We start from the raw sequence: 18,629 nt of genomic DNA on the forward strand, positions 1-18,629 counted from the left end.
TTCCAAAAGATCGCCTTTTTTGAAGTTTGGTGACCTGACATAAATTGTTAGTGGGCCCCAGGCCACCGGGCCATCACTGTTAATTTGTGTATTGGCGGCAGAAAGCATGATCTCATTGCCCATTCTCATCACAATGTACCCAGTTGTTTAGTAGATTCAGGGCACCGTACTGGTAGATTACATCAACTGATTGTACAGCAGGCTTCAGAGATATGTTTCAGGTCCTTTGTGGGAATGTACCTTTCAAGGTGACCCTCTATCCCCAGTTATATTTCTTCTTTGTTTCAACCCTCTCCTGGAATATTTGATTTTTTTTTTAATGTAAGTGTTGTTATGACCTCAACGGACACAAGGCCATCAATACCCCTTATGCAGACGATTAAACGTCATTATCAAAATAAAGCAAAAATAAGTATATATAGATATATATTCATCAGAACTCAACTTTCACTCTCAGTGCACGGGTCTTTCCCTACAGCATGTAAAATGTTAAAGTTTGTTAATTAGTAGCGTATAAGTGTAATATTTTATATTGGTAAATGTAATATGGAATTAGATTACACTGAAAGAAGGCCCACTACCGTTTTTAGGACCACGAATATTTTCTCATTGGGAAAGTTAATGAAGTTTTTGATTTTGTATAAAACGAAATCAGAAAAAAAGAAAAGAAAAGTGCAGAACATCAACCAATTATTGGTTCGTCCGGAGTAGGAAGGTTCCATAAGAAAATGTCCGATATATATAATATATATATATATATATATATATATATATATATATATATATATATATATATATATATATTTATTTATTTATTTATTTATAGAATTGATATAGATGTTATAATGTTTGTTAGTGTTGAATATTATTGTTGATACTGGCACATTAATCTCACGGATGTTAGTTGTATTGTATGTTCTTAAAATCGTGATTTGTAATTTTCGATGTATACCTGCAATTATCTAAAGGGATAATTGACCTGGTTATGTATAAACATTTTCTTGAATAAAGAAATGATTCAATCAAAATAAATTTGACTTCACTGTTATGAGGGAGGTGAATCACCTCAGATCCCTTCTAACATCAAATATGAGATGCAGATCGAGGCTGGGGGATGCGAGAGATGCATATATTGAACTGAAGTAAACATATTAGTTGTATTTGCTTTTCATTTACACACTTTAAAAAACAGTCTCCCAGTTTCAAACACTGAGATGATCAGAGATTTAGACATTTTGAATACATAAGCGATCCCTTTTTGATAAATGACATTGCCAATAGCTAGAGTTCTACAAGACATACCCACTGAGAGTTTTCTGTGGTTGTACAAAGTTTCGCCTCTATAGTCGTTGTTGTAAGAAGATGATGATAGTGTTTAGTCTAGTTTCAAAGCAATGATAAATATCTTAAATTTAAATCATGCTGGAAAGGAGAATGTAAGTAAAAAAAAAAAAAAATCTTAGTTTTTGATGATGCAAATTTAGTTATTTATCATTTCATTATGAAATAAAGTTGAAATGAGGAATAAGTACATGGATGTTGATTTCTTGGACATATCTCCAAATGTTGTTCCCCAAAGGTAGGGATTGTATGATAGACTATTTGAATGCTAACGCGCGTGAAATGAAAACCCCAACCGATCGGCGCCATGCATGCACTCGATCGTTCCCCCGGCCGGCTGGATCCCGATCCTCGCGCGAGCGCGATTCGATGCTGCCTTTTCCATGCTTTATTCGGCACTTTATTCATGCTGCAGACTTGACGGATTTTTTTACTTTCAGTTTCGACGGCCAGGAAACCAATGAATATCATGGATTACCATAACAATAAGGTGATCAAAGGTAAGCAACAGAAGTGAGAGATCGAAAGATCTTGCCGCTCCCGCGCTGGCTGAATTTCGTTCTTTCAACCTCAACTCATCAAGCCAAAGCCAACAAGGCAAGCTTCGTCGTGGTTTGGCCAATGCATCCATGCATGGGCTGTAAGGTTGTACGTTAGCCAGGCTGCAGGAGTACCGTAGGCGTAGGCCAATGTTTATGATGTCCAATTGGCAATTCTACAACTTAGTAAATTTACATGTTCTATGTTCTAGAAAGGAAAGCAAACCTAGGATCTATGCTTTGTAGAACCTACAAGTACAACTTACAACATAGATCCAGGTCTAACGTTATGCATGCGCATGGATGGCATAACAAAACTCTTTTGAATGGTTTGCAAGGATTCATTAGCATTTGCAAGTGATATTAACGACCTGTTTGACATTAATGACAAGCCACAGAGCAGAGCAGCAGAGCAGTGCCAGTGCTGTGATGCAGTGTGCATTTGTTCAATCTTTCAATTTTGTTAGAAGTACCTGGTAACTGGTTAGAAGTCAAGTCATCAGGTCATTGTTTGGGCATTTACCATTGTTTGTTGATGTTTTTTCCCCATGCATGCTGTCGCTGTCTGACAATAACATTTAGTAAACATGAGTCTGCCAGTACATCTGATGGACAGCGACGCTGAACAGAACCCGGGCCTTCATAATCTACTGCAAGCTCTTGGTCAGCATCTGACAGCTGATGGAACATCCAAACATGTTGAGGAGTCATGCAAACAGGTGTGTGGAACTGCTGGTTCCCACATGTCTCCCATCTCATAACGCATGATGATGATAGTATCTATGGCCCAAATTCATGAAGGTGGTACAATCTTGTCCTTGTTTTACACCATGGACAAAGACCATAGTTTTTTTATGGGGCGCCAAGTGTCGCATGGCCTATTTCATTATCTAATTATGAAATCAGTCATTTCCGATTTTCGTTGACGAAATGATAATTTTGTAACGAAAGAGGACAACATTTCATTAACAAATTAGGCCATGCGATACTTGCCGTCCCATAAAAAAAAAACTATGGTCTTTGTCCATGGTTTAAACCATGGACAAGATTGTGCCACCTTCGTGAATTTGGGCCATGAGTGGGGAGCTGTACATAACCAACTACAAATAGATGTTCTACATCCCTCTCATATTTTACTCATGATAATGAGTCAGTCATGTAACCAGAGAGAAAAATTTGGATGGGTTTTTAAATTTGCAATAGTGCTACATACAGTGTATGCTGTTTGAGGTGGAAATCAACAAACTGCAGATGGATGTGATCTATGGATTGCATCAAAGAATTGTTCTAGATAGCACAGTGTTACTGTAGAAACAAGGTGACTTTCTGAAAACAACTCGTGATGGTTTATTTTCAGTTTGGGAAGGGTATCCTTTGTGTTCTAGCAAATAAGTTTATTGTTCATACAAAGTAGACATCTACTATAGAGGTATACGAGGTATGTGTCTGTTTCTGTTTCTTAATTTTTAGAGCTTAATTTGACCAAAAGGATTAAGACATTCAGTTTGCAATATTTTGGCCGGAGAGCTTGCCTAATTTCTGATGATTTAAGAGCATTCTTCAACAGTAGAAATGTTTTGTCAGAGATGACGGCTGGAATGCCGAGATAAGTGGTTAACTGGTACAAATACTTCCATGGCTGGTTATATCCCATCATGCAGTGGGACGTGTTACTATGGATACTATTAAGCTGTATATGGATGTGCTATTAGGACACTGCAGAATTGGCAAAATAAAAAACAATTATTTCTCTTGGTTCTGAAGTTGAAGCCAAATTTACTCAGCATTTACCACAACTCTTTCACTCCATAATACAACCTTGTATTATGTTTCAATCTTAATGCATTAAAAAAAAAGTGACATTAAGTGCCTTATCTAATACTGTGTTTCACAAATGTTTTCTAATTAGTGTGTAAGCTGAAAGCTATATCCTATTTTGCTGCCACTGTTCTCCCAACATAAAGTTTGTTCATTGCAATCACATCAGTCATGCCTACCATTACCAACTTTCTAACCTGTCTTCATTCCACCCACTATCTCCCCCTCCTTTTCCCAGGCCAGGGAGAGTCTTGAGAGAGAAAAGACAAACTACCTCCAGCACCACATCCTACACCATGAACTGCACAAGGTGCTGATGGATCACAGCGTGGCCTCCCAGGACATGGCCCCAGACTCAAAGTCTGCCCAGGTGGGGTTGGTTGTCACTGTAACAATAAGAGCCATCCTCTGGAGATTTTTAATTTAGAAAGTTTCAACCAACAGTTTCAATAAAAACATAGGTTTTGGTGATGAAACAGTATTTCAAAACAAATCTGTCAACATCAATTTTTTGATGTTCCTTTTCGGGGTAATCTCCCAGGTCATTGCAAGATTTTTTGTATTTATAGATACCAAGAAAATTTAAAGCAAAACGAACAAAATATAAATACCCAAACTTTCAGTCTAAATGTGCATACACAAGACTACTAACACAAGTAGGGATAAGTGATGCACATCCATATGGATGCAATTAGTCTATAGATACACAAATTTTTAAGCAGCATGGCCTTTTCAAATCCTTAATCTCAACACAGTTATTGTGTCTACACTGTACAGTACTTTCACTTATACATGTACAGTGTATGTTATTTGATTTCTTCTCTATATACAGGTTTATTATGAAGTTTTAAAAAAATGCAGCATTGCCTGATCTTGTGGTTTACATTGTGGTTCAAAAAGAAAGCAAAACTGTATACTGAACAAATATGACAGAGCATTATCCCTGACAAAAACGTGCAATATATGTATCTGTTGCCATGGCAAGTCTGCTCATTCTTGCCTTATGTTGTGGTTCTCAATTGCAAATTTAACCACTCGTGAATCTGCCTTCTAAGTCCTTATTCAAGAAATATTATGCTGATGAAATATACAGCAAGTATCAGTGGTAGATACAGGTGGGGGTGCACTAAGCACATAGTGCTCCTTAATTTTTGTTAAAACAAAAGAAATAGAAATGAATAGAAATGGGGGGGGGGGGGTTCTTCCATATCAACGAGATGCAAGTTCACTGTTTCAGTATCAGGCAAAATATCATATCAATCCTGAGTACTTCTTCCCCATTTTTTGAATTGCATAATTCAAGAGACACTTATTTTTTCTCTTTTTCTCTGCCATCAGTTTTATGAGGCTGTTCAGCGATGTCTAGGAACAGCAGAAGCTTGTGATTTCTTGCACAGCAGACCAGTGGATGAAGAAAATGTGACACTTCTTGGACTGGACAGAGATAAGCTCCTCGCCGGACACCATCAGAAGAAGGTCAGACGAGTGTCCAGTCATGAGATACCTTTACTGAGTTGTTTACAGAGACTCCAACTCTTCCACTTTGAGGCCGTTTTCTCAAAATCTCTCACTCTCTTACACTTGAGCTTGAATTTCTCCTGCTCTGGTTGTGTTTCTCCTGTTTTAGATTTGGCCTTACTTGGCCAAATTTCAGTTTCGTCATATGCATGTAGGTTCAAAAAATAAGGCTGAGATAGCCCCAGAGAGCATCTATAACCCTAAAATTTCTAGGGTCCTTAAATGGGCCCTGGACTTTTTGCAAGGGATGTTGTGCTTCATGCTCTTTGATTTGTGCTATGTGTACCTAGTAATTTGTATGCATGTTTGGGTGATCAGATTGGAGTCTCCTGTTTGCTATGGGACCGATCCAGGTTGGAGGATCTCCCATTCAACAGATACTTGGGGTTGGAGTCTTTGTGTTAAGGTATAGGCCAAGACATTACAGTATTATCTGTGGTAACTTTTAATAACAGCGCAGATTGCTCCTGTCTAAAAATTGGTTTCCTATTCAAGAATTAGTTTTCATTTCGACATTTCAAGATTTTTGAAAATTCTGCAGCTGAAAGTAATAATTATATGAAGTACAAAAGACTTGAATGACTGGGTTTTTTTTTTTTTGCTTGTTTTTTACTGTCAAGGTATGCATCTCCAATAAGAAGTAAACATCATAATAAAAGAATTAAAGGCATCTAACCACAGAAATAAAGTTTCTGAAACATGTTGGATTCATGCCCATGTTTCCATTGTAAACAATTTGGAGCATACATGCTACATTAGCACAGGCATGGTAGCCATCAGTTTGTAATGCAATTCATGAAAACATTTTGTATGCCCGCAGGTTGTGTCGATGTTGCAGCCTCAGCTGATACCCTTGATGGAGGACCACCTTCGGAAGAAATGTGAGGAGATTCAGTCCTTTCATGAGACAGAATCAAATGCCACTGAAGGTATCCACTCGGAATAAGCATTTTAACATTTTTCTTTTTCTTTAGTAGAGTAGATGCTCATCTGTATTGGAAATTCAACTGAAATTTGTGCTAAACTTTTGATCTCGTCACGTGATCAAGGCAAAGATGGGTCATCCCGCTGAGGAAGGCTTTAGCATTAACAGCTGAAAATTTTGGAGGTAAATATCGTGTATTGAGATCAAAAGTTTAACACCAATTTCAGTTCATATGTTTATAGTACTTGGGGGTAAAGGAGGGGAAATACCAGATCCAGTCGTTTTATTCAACAGAACGTCATACTGCAGCTTCACTTGCAGAGAGCAAATAAACTTTAGTATAAGTGTCTGTTTGGGCTAATTGTGGAAGCAGAAGTATGATAACAAATCCAATCTTTCCATTACATCAGCCATGACAGCAGGTATTCACAGGGTGTAGACATACTGATATTCATCATTGTTCTGTGAGGGAAAGGGGAGAAATAATAAACCAGATCTTTTCATGATTTTATGAGACATTATAACACACCACAACATTTATCCTGAGAGCAGAGACACATCAATTTCACAGTTTTTAGGTGGTTTGTGGGAGGGGATGGATACCATGAGGTAACAGGAGATCCAGTCCTTTCTTGAGCCAGAAGAAAATAGCTGGACAGGTTTCCTCATACTGTATACTCTGATTTATCATTATTTAGGTGTGGGAAAGGGAAAAGGTAGTAGGACAGCCCAATCTATTAAAGGGACTAAAGGAAATACCACAGTTACTATGCACAGAGCCTCAGCATATCAATATGGATAGTTGCTTGACCTTGTCCCGGAAATTGAGCATAAGATCACTTCAGAACTCCGTCAAACAACGCCAATTCTCCAACAGAGGCATTGTATGTTGTTTGTAATACTACAGGTTACTCTCATTAAAACGAAGTCCTCGGGGTCGGGCAGTTTTGTTTTGTTATATTGAAATTTTATTACAGCCAAACAAATAAAGTATATAAAGATATATGGATCATAATTTTAGGACCTGAATATTTATTTTGTTTCAATGGGAGTTTTGTTATAACCACGTTTGTTGTAGCAGGAGTGCTACCATACCCTTGTAGTAAATGTAGATGTTGCAATGCATAAAATTCTATTACAAATGTAGAATTTTAAATCATCCTGGCTGAACTTGGTAGCTAGTTTCCAAGTACAGTCAACTTCGGATACCTCGACGTCGGATAAGCCGAATATCACTTACCTCGGGGGCAAAATGAAAGTCCCGATTGTTCCTATGGAGTTTCCGTGTATTAAAATTCGCGTAGCTCGAAGAAATAACTCGAAGTTCAGTTACCTCGAAGTGAAATCTACTGTCCCGATCTTAATTAACTTATTGTTTTTCCCAGCATGTAGCTCGAATCGAATTGCAACATCACTCAGCATCTCCGATTAAGCGCGCGTGGACAGCGAAGAAGACATGTCACAAATCTTTTCACACTCGACTGTAAATATTCCCGACCAGAACAATCGCGCGACCAAAGAAATACCCGGTACACAGCTGACAAGAAAAATCCCCAACACCTACCTACACACGTACACGGTATGCACATAGCACCCTTGCCAATGGAGTGCTTACGATAGCACTACGCTCTGCCCATCATCTTCTTTTCTTTAACCACTGTGTTTTAATTCTTGATCATGATAGTCATACCGCGCGCGTAGATTTCTAAGCCGTCGTGGCGCACCTGCGTAGGTGTTGGGTGTTGACAGTTATATCTTTGGCATTAATCACGGTCCACTGTCCAAACATCAATCTCCTGCGTAGTGCCATTTTTTAACTTTTTTTTTTTTGCCTTTCACGAAGTATGTTTCATTTATTCTTCCCCGAGAACGCAAGCACTGATTTAAACGAAAAAGTGGGAGCATTTGCCGACATCTGTTAGCATCCGACATTTGTTTTAGCATTGTAAAGAACCGAAAGTTACCGTTATTCATTTCTTATTGTAAAAGCAATCATCCAACATTTATTAGTCTGTTAGCACCTTACGGAGCCGAATATTACCGTTAATCATTTTTAAATGTAAAAGCAAACAACAGACATTCATTTTAGCATCTTACGGAGCTGAATGCTATCCTTATCCATTTCCAAATGTGAAAGCAAACGTCCGCTATTTGTTTCAGCATCTCAACTGAGCGGATTAATACCGTTAATCATTTCCAAATGTAAAAGCAACAATCTGTCATTTATTTTTGCATCGTACGAAGCAGAATATTACCGTGATTCATTTCAAACATACGACATTTGTTTTATCATCGTACGGAGCCGAATTTTACTGCTGTCCACTTCCGAAAGTGAAATGAATCATCTGACAATATTATTTTATCATCGTACGGAGCCGAATGTTACTGTTTTTTCATTTTTGAACGTCGAAGCTGACATCAGACGTTTATTTTATCATCAAACGTAGCTGAATATTACTGTTATTCATTTCGAAATGTAATAGCAAATATCCAATACTTTTTTAGCATCATATGGGGCAGAATATTACTGCTATTCACTTTCAAACATGCCAAACGTAAAAGCAATCATTCGAGATGTATTTTAGCATCTTCCGGAGCTGAATGTCATTGCCATTTACTTTCGATCGTAAAAGCATCCAGCATTTATTTTATCATCGTAAGGAGTTGAATGTTATTGTTACTCATTTCCGAACGTCAAAGCAAACATCAAACATTAATTTTACCATTGAACGCAGCTGAATGTTACTGTTATTCATTTCGAAATTTAAAAGCAAACATCAGACAGTTATTTTAGCATCGTATGGACCAGAATGTTATTGGAACTTCCGAACATAAAAGCGATCATCTGACATTTATTTCAGCATCTTCCGGAGCCGAATGTTATTGCTATTTCCTTTCGAAAGTATAAGGAAACATCCGACACTTATCTAACCATCGTACGGAGTTGAATATTGTTTTTCATTTCCGAACGTCAAAGCAAATATTCGACATTTATTTCAGCGTCTTCCGGAGCCGAATGTTGTCCTTAATCATTTCCGAACGCAAAATCAAATATCTGACATTAGTTTTAGCACCATACGGTGCTGAGTCTTATCGTTTTTCATTTCCAAAAGTATGAGCAAACATCCGACATTTATTTTAGTACCTTACGGAGCCGATTGTTACCGCTATTCATTTTCAAAAGTAAAGGCGAACATCCGACGTTTTTGGTGGCGCGATAGGGCCACCAAAATCTTAATTTCTGATATTCTGATTTCAATTCCGATTTTCATTCAATTCATTCATATAACATATCGATTCAATTCCAATTGATGAGCATGCAAACAATCGGTAGGCACTATAACAGATACCATGTTGAAAATCGATAAACGTCGGATAAGTCGAAGAAAATTCGACGTACGTACGCGTACCTCGAATTTTGCGTACCTCGAATTTCACGTACCTCGAACCATTTTCTTCAGTCCCGACGAATTCGAGGTATCCGGAGTTGACTGTACATTGGAAACCTTCCTCTTGAAAGATGGGTTGTTGAAATGAGACAGTATATAATGACACATAAATGTGTACACTTTAAAACATCTGCCTCAGGGGAGGATCTCACCTTTGCCAAGGCCACCCAGCTGCCGGACGTCCTGCGGAGCGAGAAGACCAAGCTGGAGGACGAGAGGCGGCAGCTGAAGCTTGACCGGTTGCTAAGGAACAAGCAGTGCTGGCAATACTACCAAGTGAGTGTGTGAGGATTAAATGGGGGGGGGGGGGGGAAGGAATCTGGACAATAGTGTACCATGCTAGTTCATGGGCCCGTTTCATAAAATTTGTCATCAGTGACAACTGACACATTTCTATGACAAATTTGCTCTCAGCCAATCAGATGCAAGGATTTCAGTAGCTTGTCACATCTATGACAACTTGTCACTGATGACAAGTTTTATGAAACGGGCCCCAGGTTTGTGTAGATGTGTCACCTTTGAGATGAGATGTGTTTGTACCATAGTGCACAGTGAGAACACAAGTATCATATTTTTCTTCAGCACAAATCCCAATGCCAAACCTTTTTGGTGCAGTGTATTCCAGTTATAACGAAGTCTTTGGGACCAGCGGTTTTCTTTTGCTATCACAAAGTTTCATTAGCACTAAACAGCATTGTATATAAAGCTATATAGATGATAATTTTGGGACCTGGATTTTGATTTCATTGTAACAGGAATTTCATTATAACCATGCTTGTTATAACAGGAGAGCACTTTACACGCTGTTTTGATTGATATTATGGTTGGCATGTATTTCATGAGATGATAGGAACTAAATGATTGTCGATCTGCTTTTCCTGCAAGTAGGAGAAATATAACCCTTCAATTGTGCATCTAATATTCATGATAAAGTACCTGAAAATATTTTGGATTATGTCAAGTTTATATTTGCCACATGACTCTATCATTGCAGTGAGTTCGGTGCTTATGTGTGCGCATATAGGAATAGCCAATTGGAAAGTTACAGAGAACACACAAAGACCCCCTCATAATGAGCTTGCTTGCAAAGTAGTACTGCATTTAACAAGGTGTATTGTCCTAAATTTTCATTACTGAGATAAGTGCTACTAGAGTATCTATTCTAATACATTTATGAGGTACCAGTTACAACAAGGTACAATCGGCAGCCCCCCAGCCTTGCTATAACATACTCAAGTATTTCAGAGGCTGATGGAGCCATTGATGTATGTGTGTGTGTGCATGAGATTTCAGCTTCTAAAATATATCTTTCTTCTCCAGGTGCTGAAAGAAGCACTGCACACACTGGAGAAGTTGATCACCAACCACCGGCTGCGTCTCCAGGCGGACAGGGATAGCATCACCACAGATTGGCTGAGTGCCAGATGCCAAGCCATGCATCTCAAAATCAAGTAAGAATCTAGAATCTAGAGTAAATTGACTTCTCATGCCTCTTTTACCTAACTTAGGGGACGCAAATCATAAATGGATAAATGAAATGTTTTCATGCATTCTTTGTGTCTGATTCTGAACTTATTACCCTTTGCACAAAATGCATAATGCCTGAAAGTGTGAGAAAAGTAAGAAACATTTCATGCTCTGTTTTAGATTTAAGAGCAAATCTGCGGGATGTACTGTATACGCCGAATATTTCGCGAGGATTTTATTTTCGCAAATTTCGCGAGTCACGTGCTATTCGCGAAATTAAAGACTCACGAAAATATTGACTCTGATCCCGATGTGAATGTGACATATGCGTGTACTCTTCTCTGTTCAGTACAGGACTCCACGATCGCGAATTTAACCACTCGCGAAATCGTCGAGAATTCCCGATTCGCGAAAATTTAGACTCACGAAATATATGGCGCATACAGTATTTCATTAAGTTGTGCGGTTCACGCTGTGCGGCCACCATTACAGTAGCTTTTCTCACCATATTTTGTATAAACATGAGGAACCTATACCGCAGTTATGTCTGTGTCAAAGCACGAATAGTAATGGGAGTGAGAAAGACGGTTAAATAGTTATTTGTTCTGGTGGTGCAAACTAACATGTCTTCACTGATTTTGTAATCTGTGGAGGTTTACTAATCTCTTTTAATGCTTGCATACTTTTATGCTGCCTTCATGGATTATGAAACAGCATATTCAAAGTGATGAGCACTCTCATCTTTAAAGGGAAGGAGCATACATTATCTACATATGCACTGAGATGCCCGAACTTTATGGAGTGTGAATATAGCTCGTAGTGAGGAGTTAATTTGGCAATCATGGATAGCATGACCATGTAAACACGGCAACTGACAACTGACTGTCCAGTCACTCACTGATGATCGGCAGTCATAAGACTCCTCATGCTTGTGCATATCAGCTAATTTGCATGTCATCTTAAAATTAATACATTTTTACTATCCCAACAGAGTATTTGAAGCCAAACTTCTCTGCAGCACTTATACACCAGAAGTTGTGAAGGCTCAACGAGTTGCAAGGTAACTTGTTAGTTTTTGTTGTTGTTGCACCTATCTTTTAAATGCTCAAGGATTTTTTTTTCTTTTTAATTTACAATGGCCTCTTTTATATATTCTTTCCATTCATGATTACAATCTTCTACAAGAAAATATTCTGCTTGCAGTGGTTAAGATAAAAGTGGCTTAAATTCTCATCCTGCATGGTGGTATTTTGTTCTGCAAACAGGCAACATCTAGAGGGCGCCATACAGGAGAGAGAAACTGACTGCACAAGGCACGCCCAGGCACTGCGGTCCTACGAGGCGCTGGGCATGGGCTTCGATGAACTCGTGACCGAGTACCAGCAGCTGAGGTCGGCAATCGACAACAAGAGATGGGCCCTGCGGGAGCTGAGACAGAGTCTGGCAGAAGAGAACACCGGTGACCTTATGACCCTCAGATAGGCATAGTATTCAGCGCTGATGTTTATAGGACACCCTTTAGAGCAGCATGACTTGTGGACTTTCATTGACACAAGGTATAGCTATCAAAACAAGTGACTGCATGATTTTCAGCGAGGCAAATAATAAGACTTACTTGACCACTTATGAGATATATTTCTGAACTGTGTAATACACACAATGTAATATATCAAATAACTTGGACAGCATAGCAATGTGGTTATCTAGACAGGCCCTGCCATGTGGTCACTCTGCTGCAAATAAGAAGAAGTTATGGTGTCCTAGATTGCGATTACATGCAAATGATGAAAATTTAGGACTTGAAGACTGATGTTTTGGAGTACTGAGATTTGAAACCAGTGTTGCAAACCACCCCGACCATCTTACCAGTGCTCCGTGGTGATGTATGACATCATTATATTTTCAATGCACACTCTATGTGTCACCTGTTGTAAATATTACAAGATTGTGAAATAAAAAATCCTGTGCAAAGCAAAGTTCCTCTGGTGTGAATTTGTCAATAAGACTGTAAATGTCAGGAAACACTTATTCACACACATTAAGAGATATCTTGAGATATCTAGCTAACTTGCCAATCAAATCTACCAAGCTTTTTATCTGATTATTTCTTCCTTGTAATTTTTCCTCCCTTCACCCTTGTGTTAATGGGGAGATTTCTGGAAGGGTGAGCATCCCTTGCTGCAGAAATGTAAGCTTGTAAGCCCCCTGGCAATTAAATCTGCTGTCTTAGATCAGCTGGGCATCCTTAGTGATGTCACATCCTCTCCTTGAGCACGCAACACAACTCACAGCTTCAGGCCAAGAACCTGAACCTTGAACCTTTACTTCGGCTCTTTGCAAGGTGGTTTTGTACACAAATTTGAAGTCACATCTTGCATGTTCATCTCCCACTTTTCGATTCTTGATGGAAATTGCTTGTTGGCTTGTTGAACAGGGGCAGCAGTGGCTTGTGAGATATTATGATCTTGAATTTGGGTGCTCCAAGTAAGTAGATCTCGAGTCTGTCTTTTGCCCAACTGATGGCCAATGCATTTTTCTCTGTTTGACTGTACCTCTTGTCAGCTTCTGTCATGGCTCTGCTGATGAAGTGAACTGGTTGAAGTCCTCTGTCAGTCTCTTGGAACAGGCAGACCGAGAAGCCCTCGTGGAAGCTCAAGTTGCTTCCGTGCGCAGGATGATGTTCTTTTATGGGTCAAAGTATGTGACTATATTGTCACATGTGATGCTACCTTCAGTTTCACAGTCATGGTGATCTTTTCTTTTTCTCCCCATTTTGAACTTCACATCCTTCTTGATGAGTTCTCTCAAGGGGGCTGTTGGGGATGCGAGGTAGGGGATGAATTTGTATAAATATCCGATCATGCTCAGGAAGCTCTGCACTGCTTCTTTTGACTCTGGTGGTAGGCATTCTTTGACAGCCTTCACCTTGTTCTTGGTTGGCTTCACTCCGTCTTTGGTGGAGAGGTAACCATAGAACTCCCAACTGCTCTGCTGCAAAGCGACACTTCTCGTTGAAGGTGATGTTGAAGTCTTTTGCTCTTTCTAGCACCTTCAGCATCTCATTGTGTTCTTCTAGTGTCCTGCCCCCGGTCAGGATGTCGTCTCTTCGGCTCAGACACTTGGGGATATCGCCAAAAATGTCCCTTGAGGATGGGTCAGGGACAAGCTGGTGGTATTCCCGTTTCATATCAAGCTTTGAGAAGACTTGGGAATCATGGAACTTGTTTGTGAAATCTTCAACCACTGGTGTTTGCGTGATTCTGCTGCTATCCATCTGCTTGTTAAAGCCAAAACATAGTTCTGGTACGCCTGCAAAAGTTTTCAAATTTCGCTCCCAAATGTGAACGTATGCCTAGGAAATGTGCGGAATAACGCTGTAATAACAAGATATTCGATGGGTAATGACAAAAATTCGAAATATTAACCAAAAAGGTTCAGTCTCAGAACTTACCCAAACGTGGTCAGGCTAAACTGACGGTAGACCGACTTTTATTCCAGAAGGCTCCAGACTAACTCGGTCTCAGGGAAAACTCGACCCTATTTCAGACAATTTACACACAGTTCGTGATCGCCATGTTCATCAGTACTCTATAATACTACAGGTACCAAACGAGGCCTTACTGAGCAGACTGGAAAGTGCGTGCTATTCCTGTACAAAACAAATGGACAGCGCGCGGTCCTCAAGCCTACTAGTATACGCACATCACCTCAGTTGCTGAGACGCGCGGTCTTTGAAGTTTTTGTTGTTGTTTATCAAGCGTCTCTGATTGTTTTTAGAGGTGCTTGAGAGGCGCACAATAATTTTGCATGCGCGCCAAAGAGTTATTTGATGCGCGTGTTGTAACAACTCGGACCATTACTGCGAGTAGCCCGGAGTAGCCAGAACGCTACAATGTAGTTTATACAGGCCGCTCCCATATATGCATAGTACAACACTGTACAATCCAGAGGGACAACCAATACAACTCATCCCGCCGTCAAGCAATGCGAGGCCGAGTTATCCCCGAGTCCGAGTCTAGCCTGACCCCGTTCGGGTAAGTTCTGAGACTGAACGTTTTTTGGTTAATATTTCCCATTTTCGTCGTTACCCATCGAATATCTTGTTATTACAGCGTTATTCCGCACATTTCCTAGGCATATGTTCACATTTTGGAGCAAAATTTGACAACTTTTGCAGGCATACCAGAACTTTTTTGGGGCTTAAGTCAAATACTTATACTTAAATCAAGTATTTTACTTAAGAAAAGTAATTTGTTTAAAAATGCGATTCAGTTCCCGCTAAGTAGTATACTTTGCTAAGACAGATTTTGTCGCAATTTTATTACTTAAATATTTTACTTAAGTAATAAAATTGCAGAGTGACTTCATTCATGCTAAGTATTATACTTAAGATAAGAAATGCTTGTAGGTTACTTAAGATAAGAAATGCTGGTAGGTTATTTGCCACTTGGCAATTGGATTTGAGCTGGGGAAGACGTGGCCATGGCAGCTCTTCTCCATCTCCATGAGAACTACCAATTGGGAAGGGAGAGAATACACAGACGACTTCATCCGGTGCAAATCTACAATGACATTGAATTAATAAAGCGCTACAGATTCAACGGGGAGGGTATCCACTACATTACTAATCTTATCCGACACGACATCACACCGAAAGGAAATAATAACCATCCTATTGACCCAATAGACAAAGTTTGCATAGCCCTTCATGTTTTAGGCACTGGATGTTTCCAGAGAACAGACGGAGACATGCTTGGAATCTCCCAGGCGTCTGTTTCACGGATTGTCCAGACAGTCTGCACGGCACTTACCGACAGGTTACCACACTTTGTTCGCCTTCCTCAAGGACATGAGGAAGTTTTACCAGATAGCAAGGTTTCCTGGTGTGATCGGGTTGATCGACGGAACTCGCGTCAAGATACAAGCACCAACTGAGGATGAGCACCAATTTGTTAATCGCAAACGTTTTCACAGCATCAACGTTCAGGTAGTGCTAGACACAGATGCAAAGATCATCAATCTGAATGCACAATGGCCAGGAAGTGTTCATGATTCGAGGTATTAAAAATCGTCTATCTTTCAAATTTAATTGATAATTGTGATTCGGTTTTGTTCCAAACATGTGTCCTTGGGCCACTGTGGTTTATGGGCCATTCTCACATAAAGTGTTACTTCAATTTCAGTCAGAGTGAAACCCCGAAATCAGCAACAAAATATTGAGTCAAAACTTGTCTTCATATACGTGTACCAACAACAATAGATGCCGGGTCAACAAAAAAAGGACAGTAAATTCTCAACGCATTAAGGGCATTAACAATGTAACATACATACATATTCAATGTTGAAAAAAAAATTCAAATGTAGAATGAAAACTTAGCTTTATTTCTTTGCTGAATGAGATCCGAAGAACCCTCAAACTAGTATCACTCAGAACAGGAAACTAGAGTCTAGTTTAATCACAGCATGCAGCTGCACAGGCCCTGGAACAGAAGCAACTGATGATGCATGATGCACAGGCTTTCACCGAACACCCTATAAACCCAACCGGGGCAGCGCTGCCAGTGACCTGCCTGCAGGACTGACGGAGTGATGGTTGAATTGCGCCTTGAGCCCGAGGTAACGACGATGGGACTTGGCTGTACTGACAAATCCAACAATCGAAAGATAAGCTGAAACAAATCGTCCTCGCTTGCTGGAAGTTTTGACGGAGTAGTCTAGACCTAACCTGTCTTTATATTGATACTGTATGCAGCCGACTAAAACCGTGATTTGTGAGCAGTTTCACAGACAGCGCAGAGCTTCAACTCGATCGCGAAAAGGGCTAAAATTGCTATGCGCAAGCGCAAGATAATTATGCATAATGCATAATGCAAATTTGACCCAATTTTGACCTTTTCTTGTTATTCTTACTGCGCCATCTACGATTTGTTCCGTATGTTTCTCTCTATATTCACGTAACATATTGCCTACTTATATATCACCTCATTATTCCAATAAATCAAATAAATCAACATACCTGTCTTTGACATCTCTTGTCTTTCCAGGTAAAGGTGTTCTTTCATCCTACTGGAAAGGTTATTCCATTTTTTTTTTACCTCAGGCACCGACCTCCTCACTCTCGATACGGCATTCACCCTGCTGGTGATTGCTTCCCAGGCCCGTTCTTTGTCTTTCTGTGTGACGGTTTGGCCAAATTTAGGCTTTAGAACGGCCTCAAACTCCCTATACCCCTCCACCAGCTCATATTTTTCCAATTCACTGAAATTTTTCTTCCTTCTGTCGTCGCCTTGAACCATCTTCGATATATCTAATGATCGCTATCTCCGAGTTACGTTAGACAAGGTTTGTGCGAAAAACAATTAACATGTAATTTCCCATAGGAAATCGTCGCACAGCGCAGCGGTGATCGTCTGCCCATTTTGGCCAAGACATCGCGCAAAAATTGTGACGTCATAAGTAAAAAAACTTATCTTCGGGCAATGTCATCGATCTTCGCTAAGTTTAAGCCAAATCTTTGCTCAGTATTTGAATACGACTTAAGTAAACTACTTAGCCAAGTAAAATCCTAAGCTCAATAATAGACTTAACTTAAGTATGGATTTGAATACCGGCCCTGGTCTTTCTGTTTTCTCTGCTCTTCCAGATGGGCATGATACTGCTGGCTTGCTTCTGCAGCAGCTGCTAACAGCTCCTTTGAGATGTTCACCCTACTCATTCCACCAACTGCCTGAATGTGGTCACAGATGATTCTCTTGGCTATATATGACCTTTCTGCCAAGTTGTCTGTCTCAACTTGTCAATTGACAGAAAAGACACGTTCGACAGATGCATTCCCATGGGAAAGAAGCAATATCATCCGAACTACTTTCCAGAGATGCTGATATTCACTTCTACCATTCATCCTTTCATGAAGAAACACATCTACCCTTGACGATGAATAGTTGTAGTCTCTGAAGTCTCCCAAGCTATTGTGAACATCAGAAAGAAAGGCACTGTATTCATCTAGAATACAGTCACATGATGCTTCATCCATGCGTTTTGTGTCTACAAGAACTTGGAGTGTTCTTCTCAGCTTTTGTTTATTCTGCTCATTCATGTCATTCTTTGCCATTTCACGAGGATCAAGGCATGCAAGATTTCTTGTGAGAGCTTGTACTGCAAAGGACACTTGGTTGTCAGTTTATCTACAAGGCCTTTGAGAAATAAGCTACACTGCATTCGAAATTCAAGTATTTGCTTTTTGCTTGTTTTCTTTCCATGCAACAGATCTTTCACTGCTTTGTCCGCCCTGAAACCGACATCCACTTTTTGGTAGGAGCAGTGATTCTTCTTGTCTTTGACATCTATGCTCATCAATTTTTGTGCTGTCGTTGCACTGCTGAGAATCTCTGGCTTAATGAATCTCTGCATTAAATTTGTCATGGACGCTTGCAAATCCTTGGCCAGAAATACCATCATTGGTTTGTCTGTTTGTTACAAAGTAAGGAAGCCCTGTATCTGCCTAGCGATAGAAATGTAGGACACAAGTTTGCAATTAATCAGTGGATCCTTGCATCCTTCTCTCACTGCTTG

At 39.8% G+C, this 18,629-nt stretch overlaps 1 protein-coding gene and 1 pseudogene across 1 annotated transcript; both read left to right on the forward strand.

Annotated features, from left to right (window-relative positions):
• The first annotated feature begins 1,683 nt into the window (after positions 1-1,683).
• Positions 1,684-13,027, forward strand: LOC140233456 (HAUS augmin-like complex subunit 4). The gene is made up of 9 exons (XM_072313573.1): positions 1,684-1,841; positions 2,463-2,599; positions 3,937-4,068; positions 5,037-5,174; positions 6,037-6,145; positions 9,730-9,866; positions 10,911-11,041; positions 12,049-12,117; positions 12,323-13,027. Exons 1-9 carry the CDS (start codon positions 1,802-1,804, stop codon positions 12,537-12,539), a joined length of 1,110 nt encoding a protein of 369 aa, XP_072169674.1. The 5' UTR covers positions 1,684-1,801; the 3' UTR covers positions 12,540-13,027.
• Positions 13,028-15,539: 2,512 nt separating this feature from the next.
• Positions 15,540-16,122, forward strand: LOC140233384 (putative nuclease HARBI1; annotated as a pseudogene).
• Positions 16,123-18,629: the final 2,507 nt, after the last annotated feature.

Source organism: Diadema setosum, chromosome 9 (assembly GCF_964275005.1).
Source record: "Diadema setosum chromosome 9, eeDiaSeto1, whole genome shotgun sequence".
NCBI classification, from domain to species: domain Eukaryota; kingdom Metazoa; phylum Echinodermata; class Echinoidea; order Diadematoida; family Diadematidae; genus Diadema; species Diadema setosum.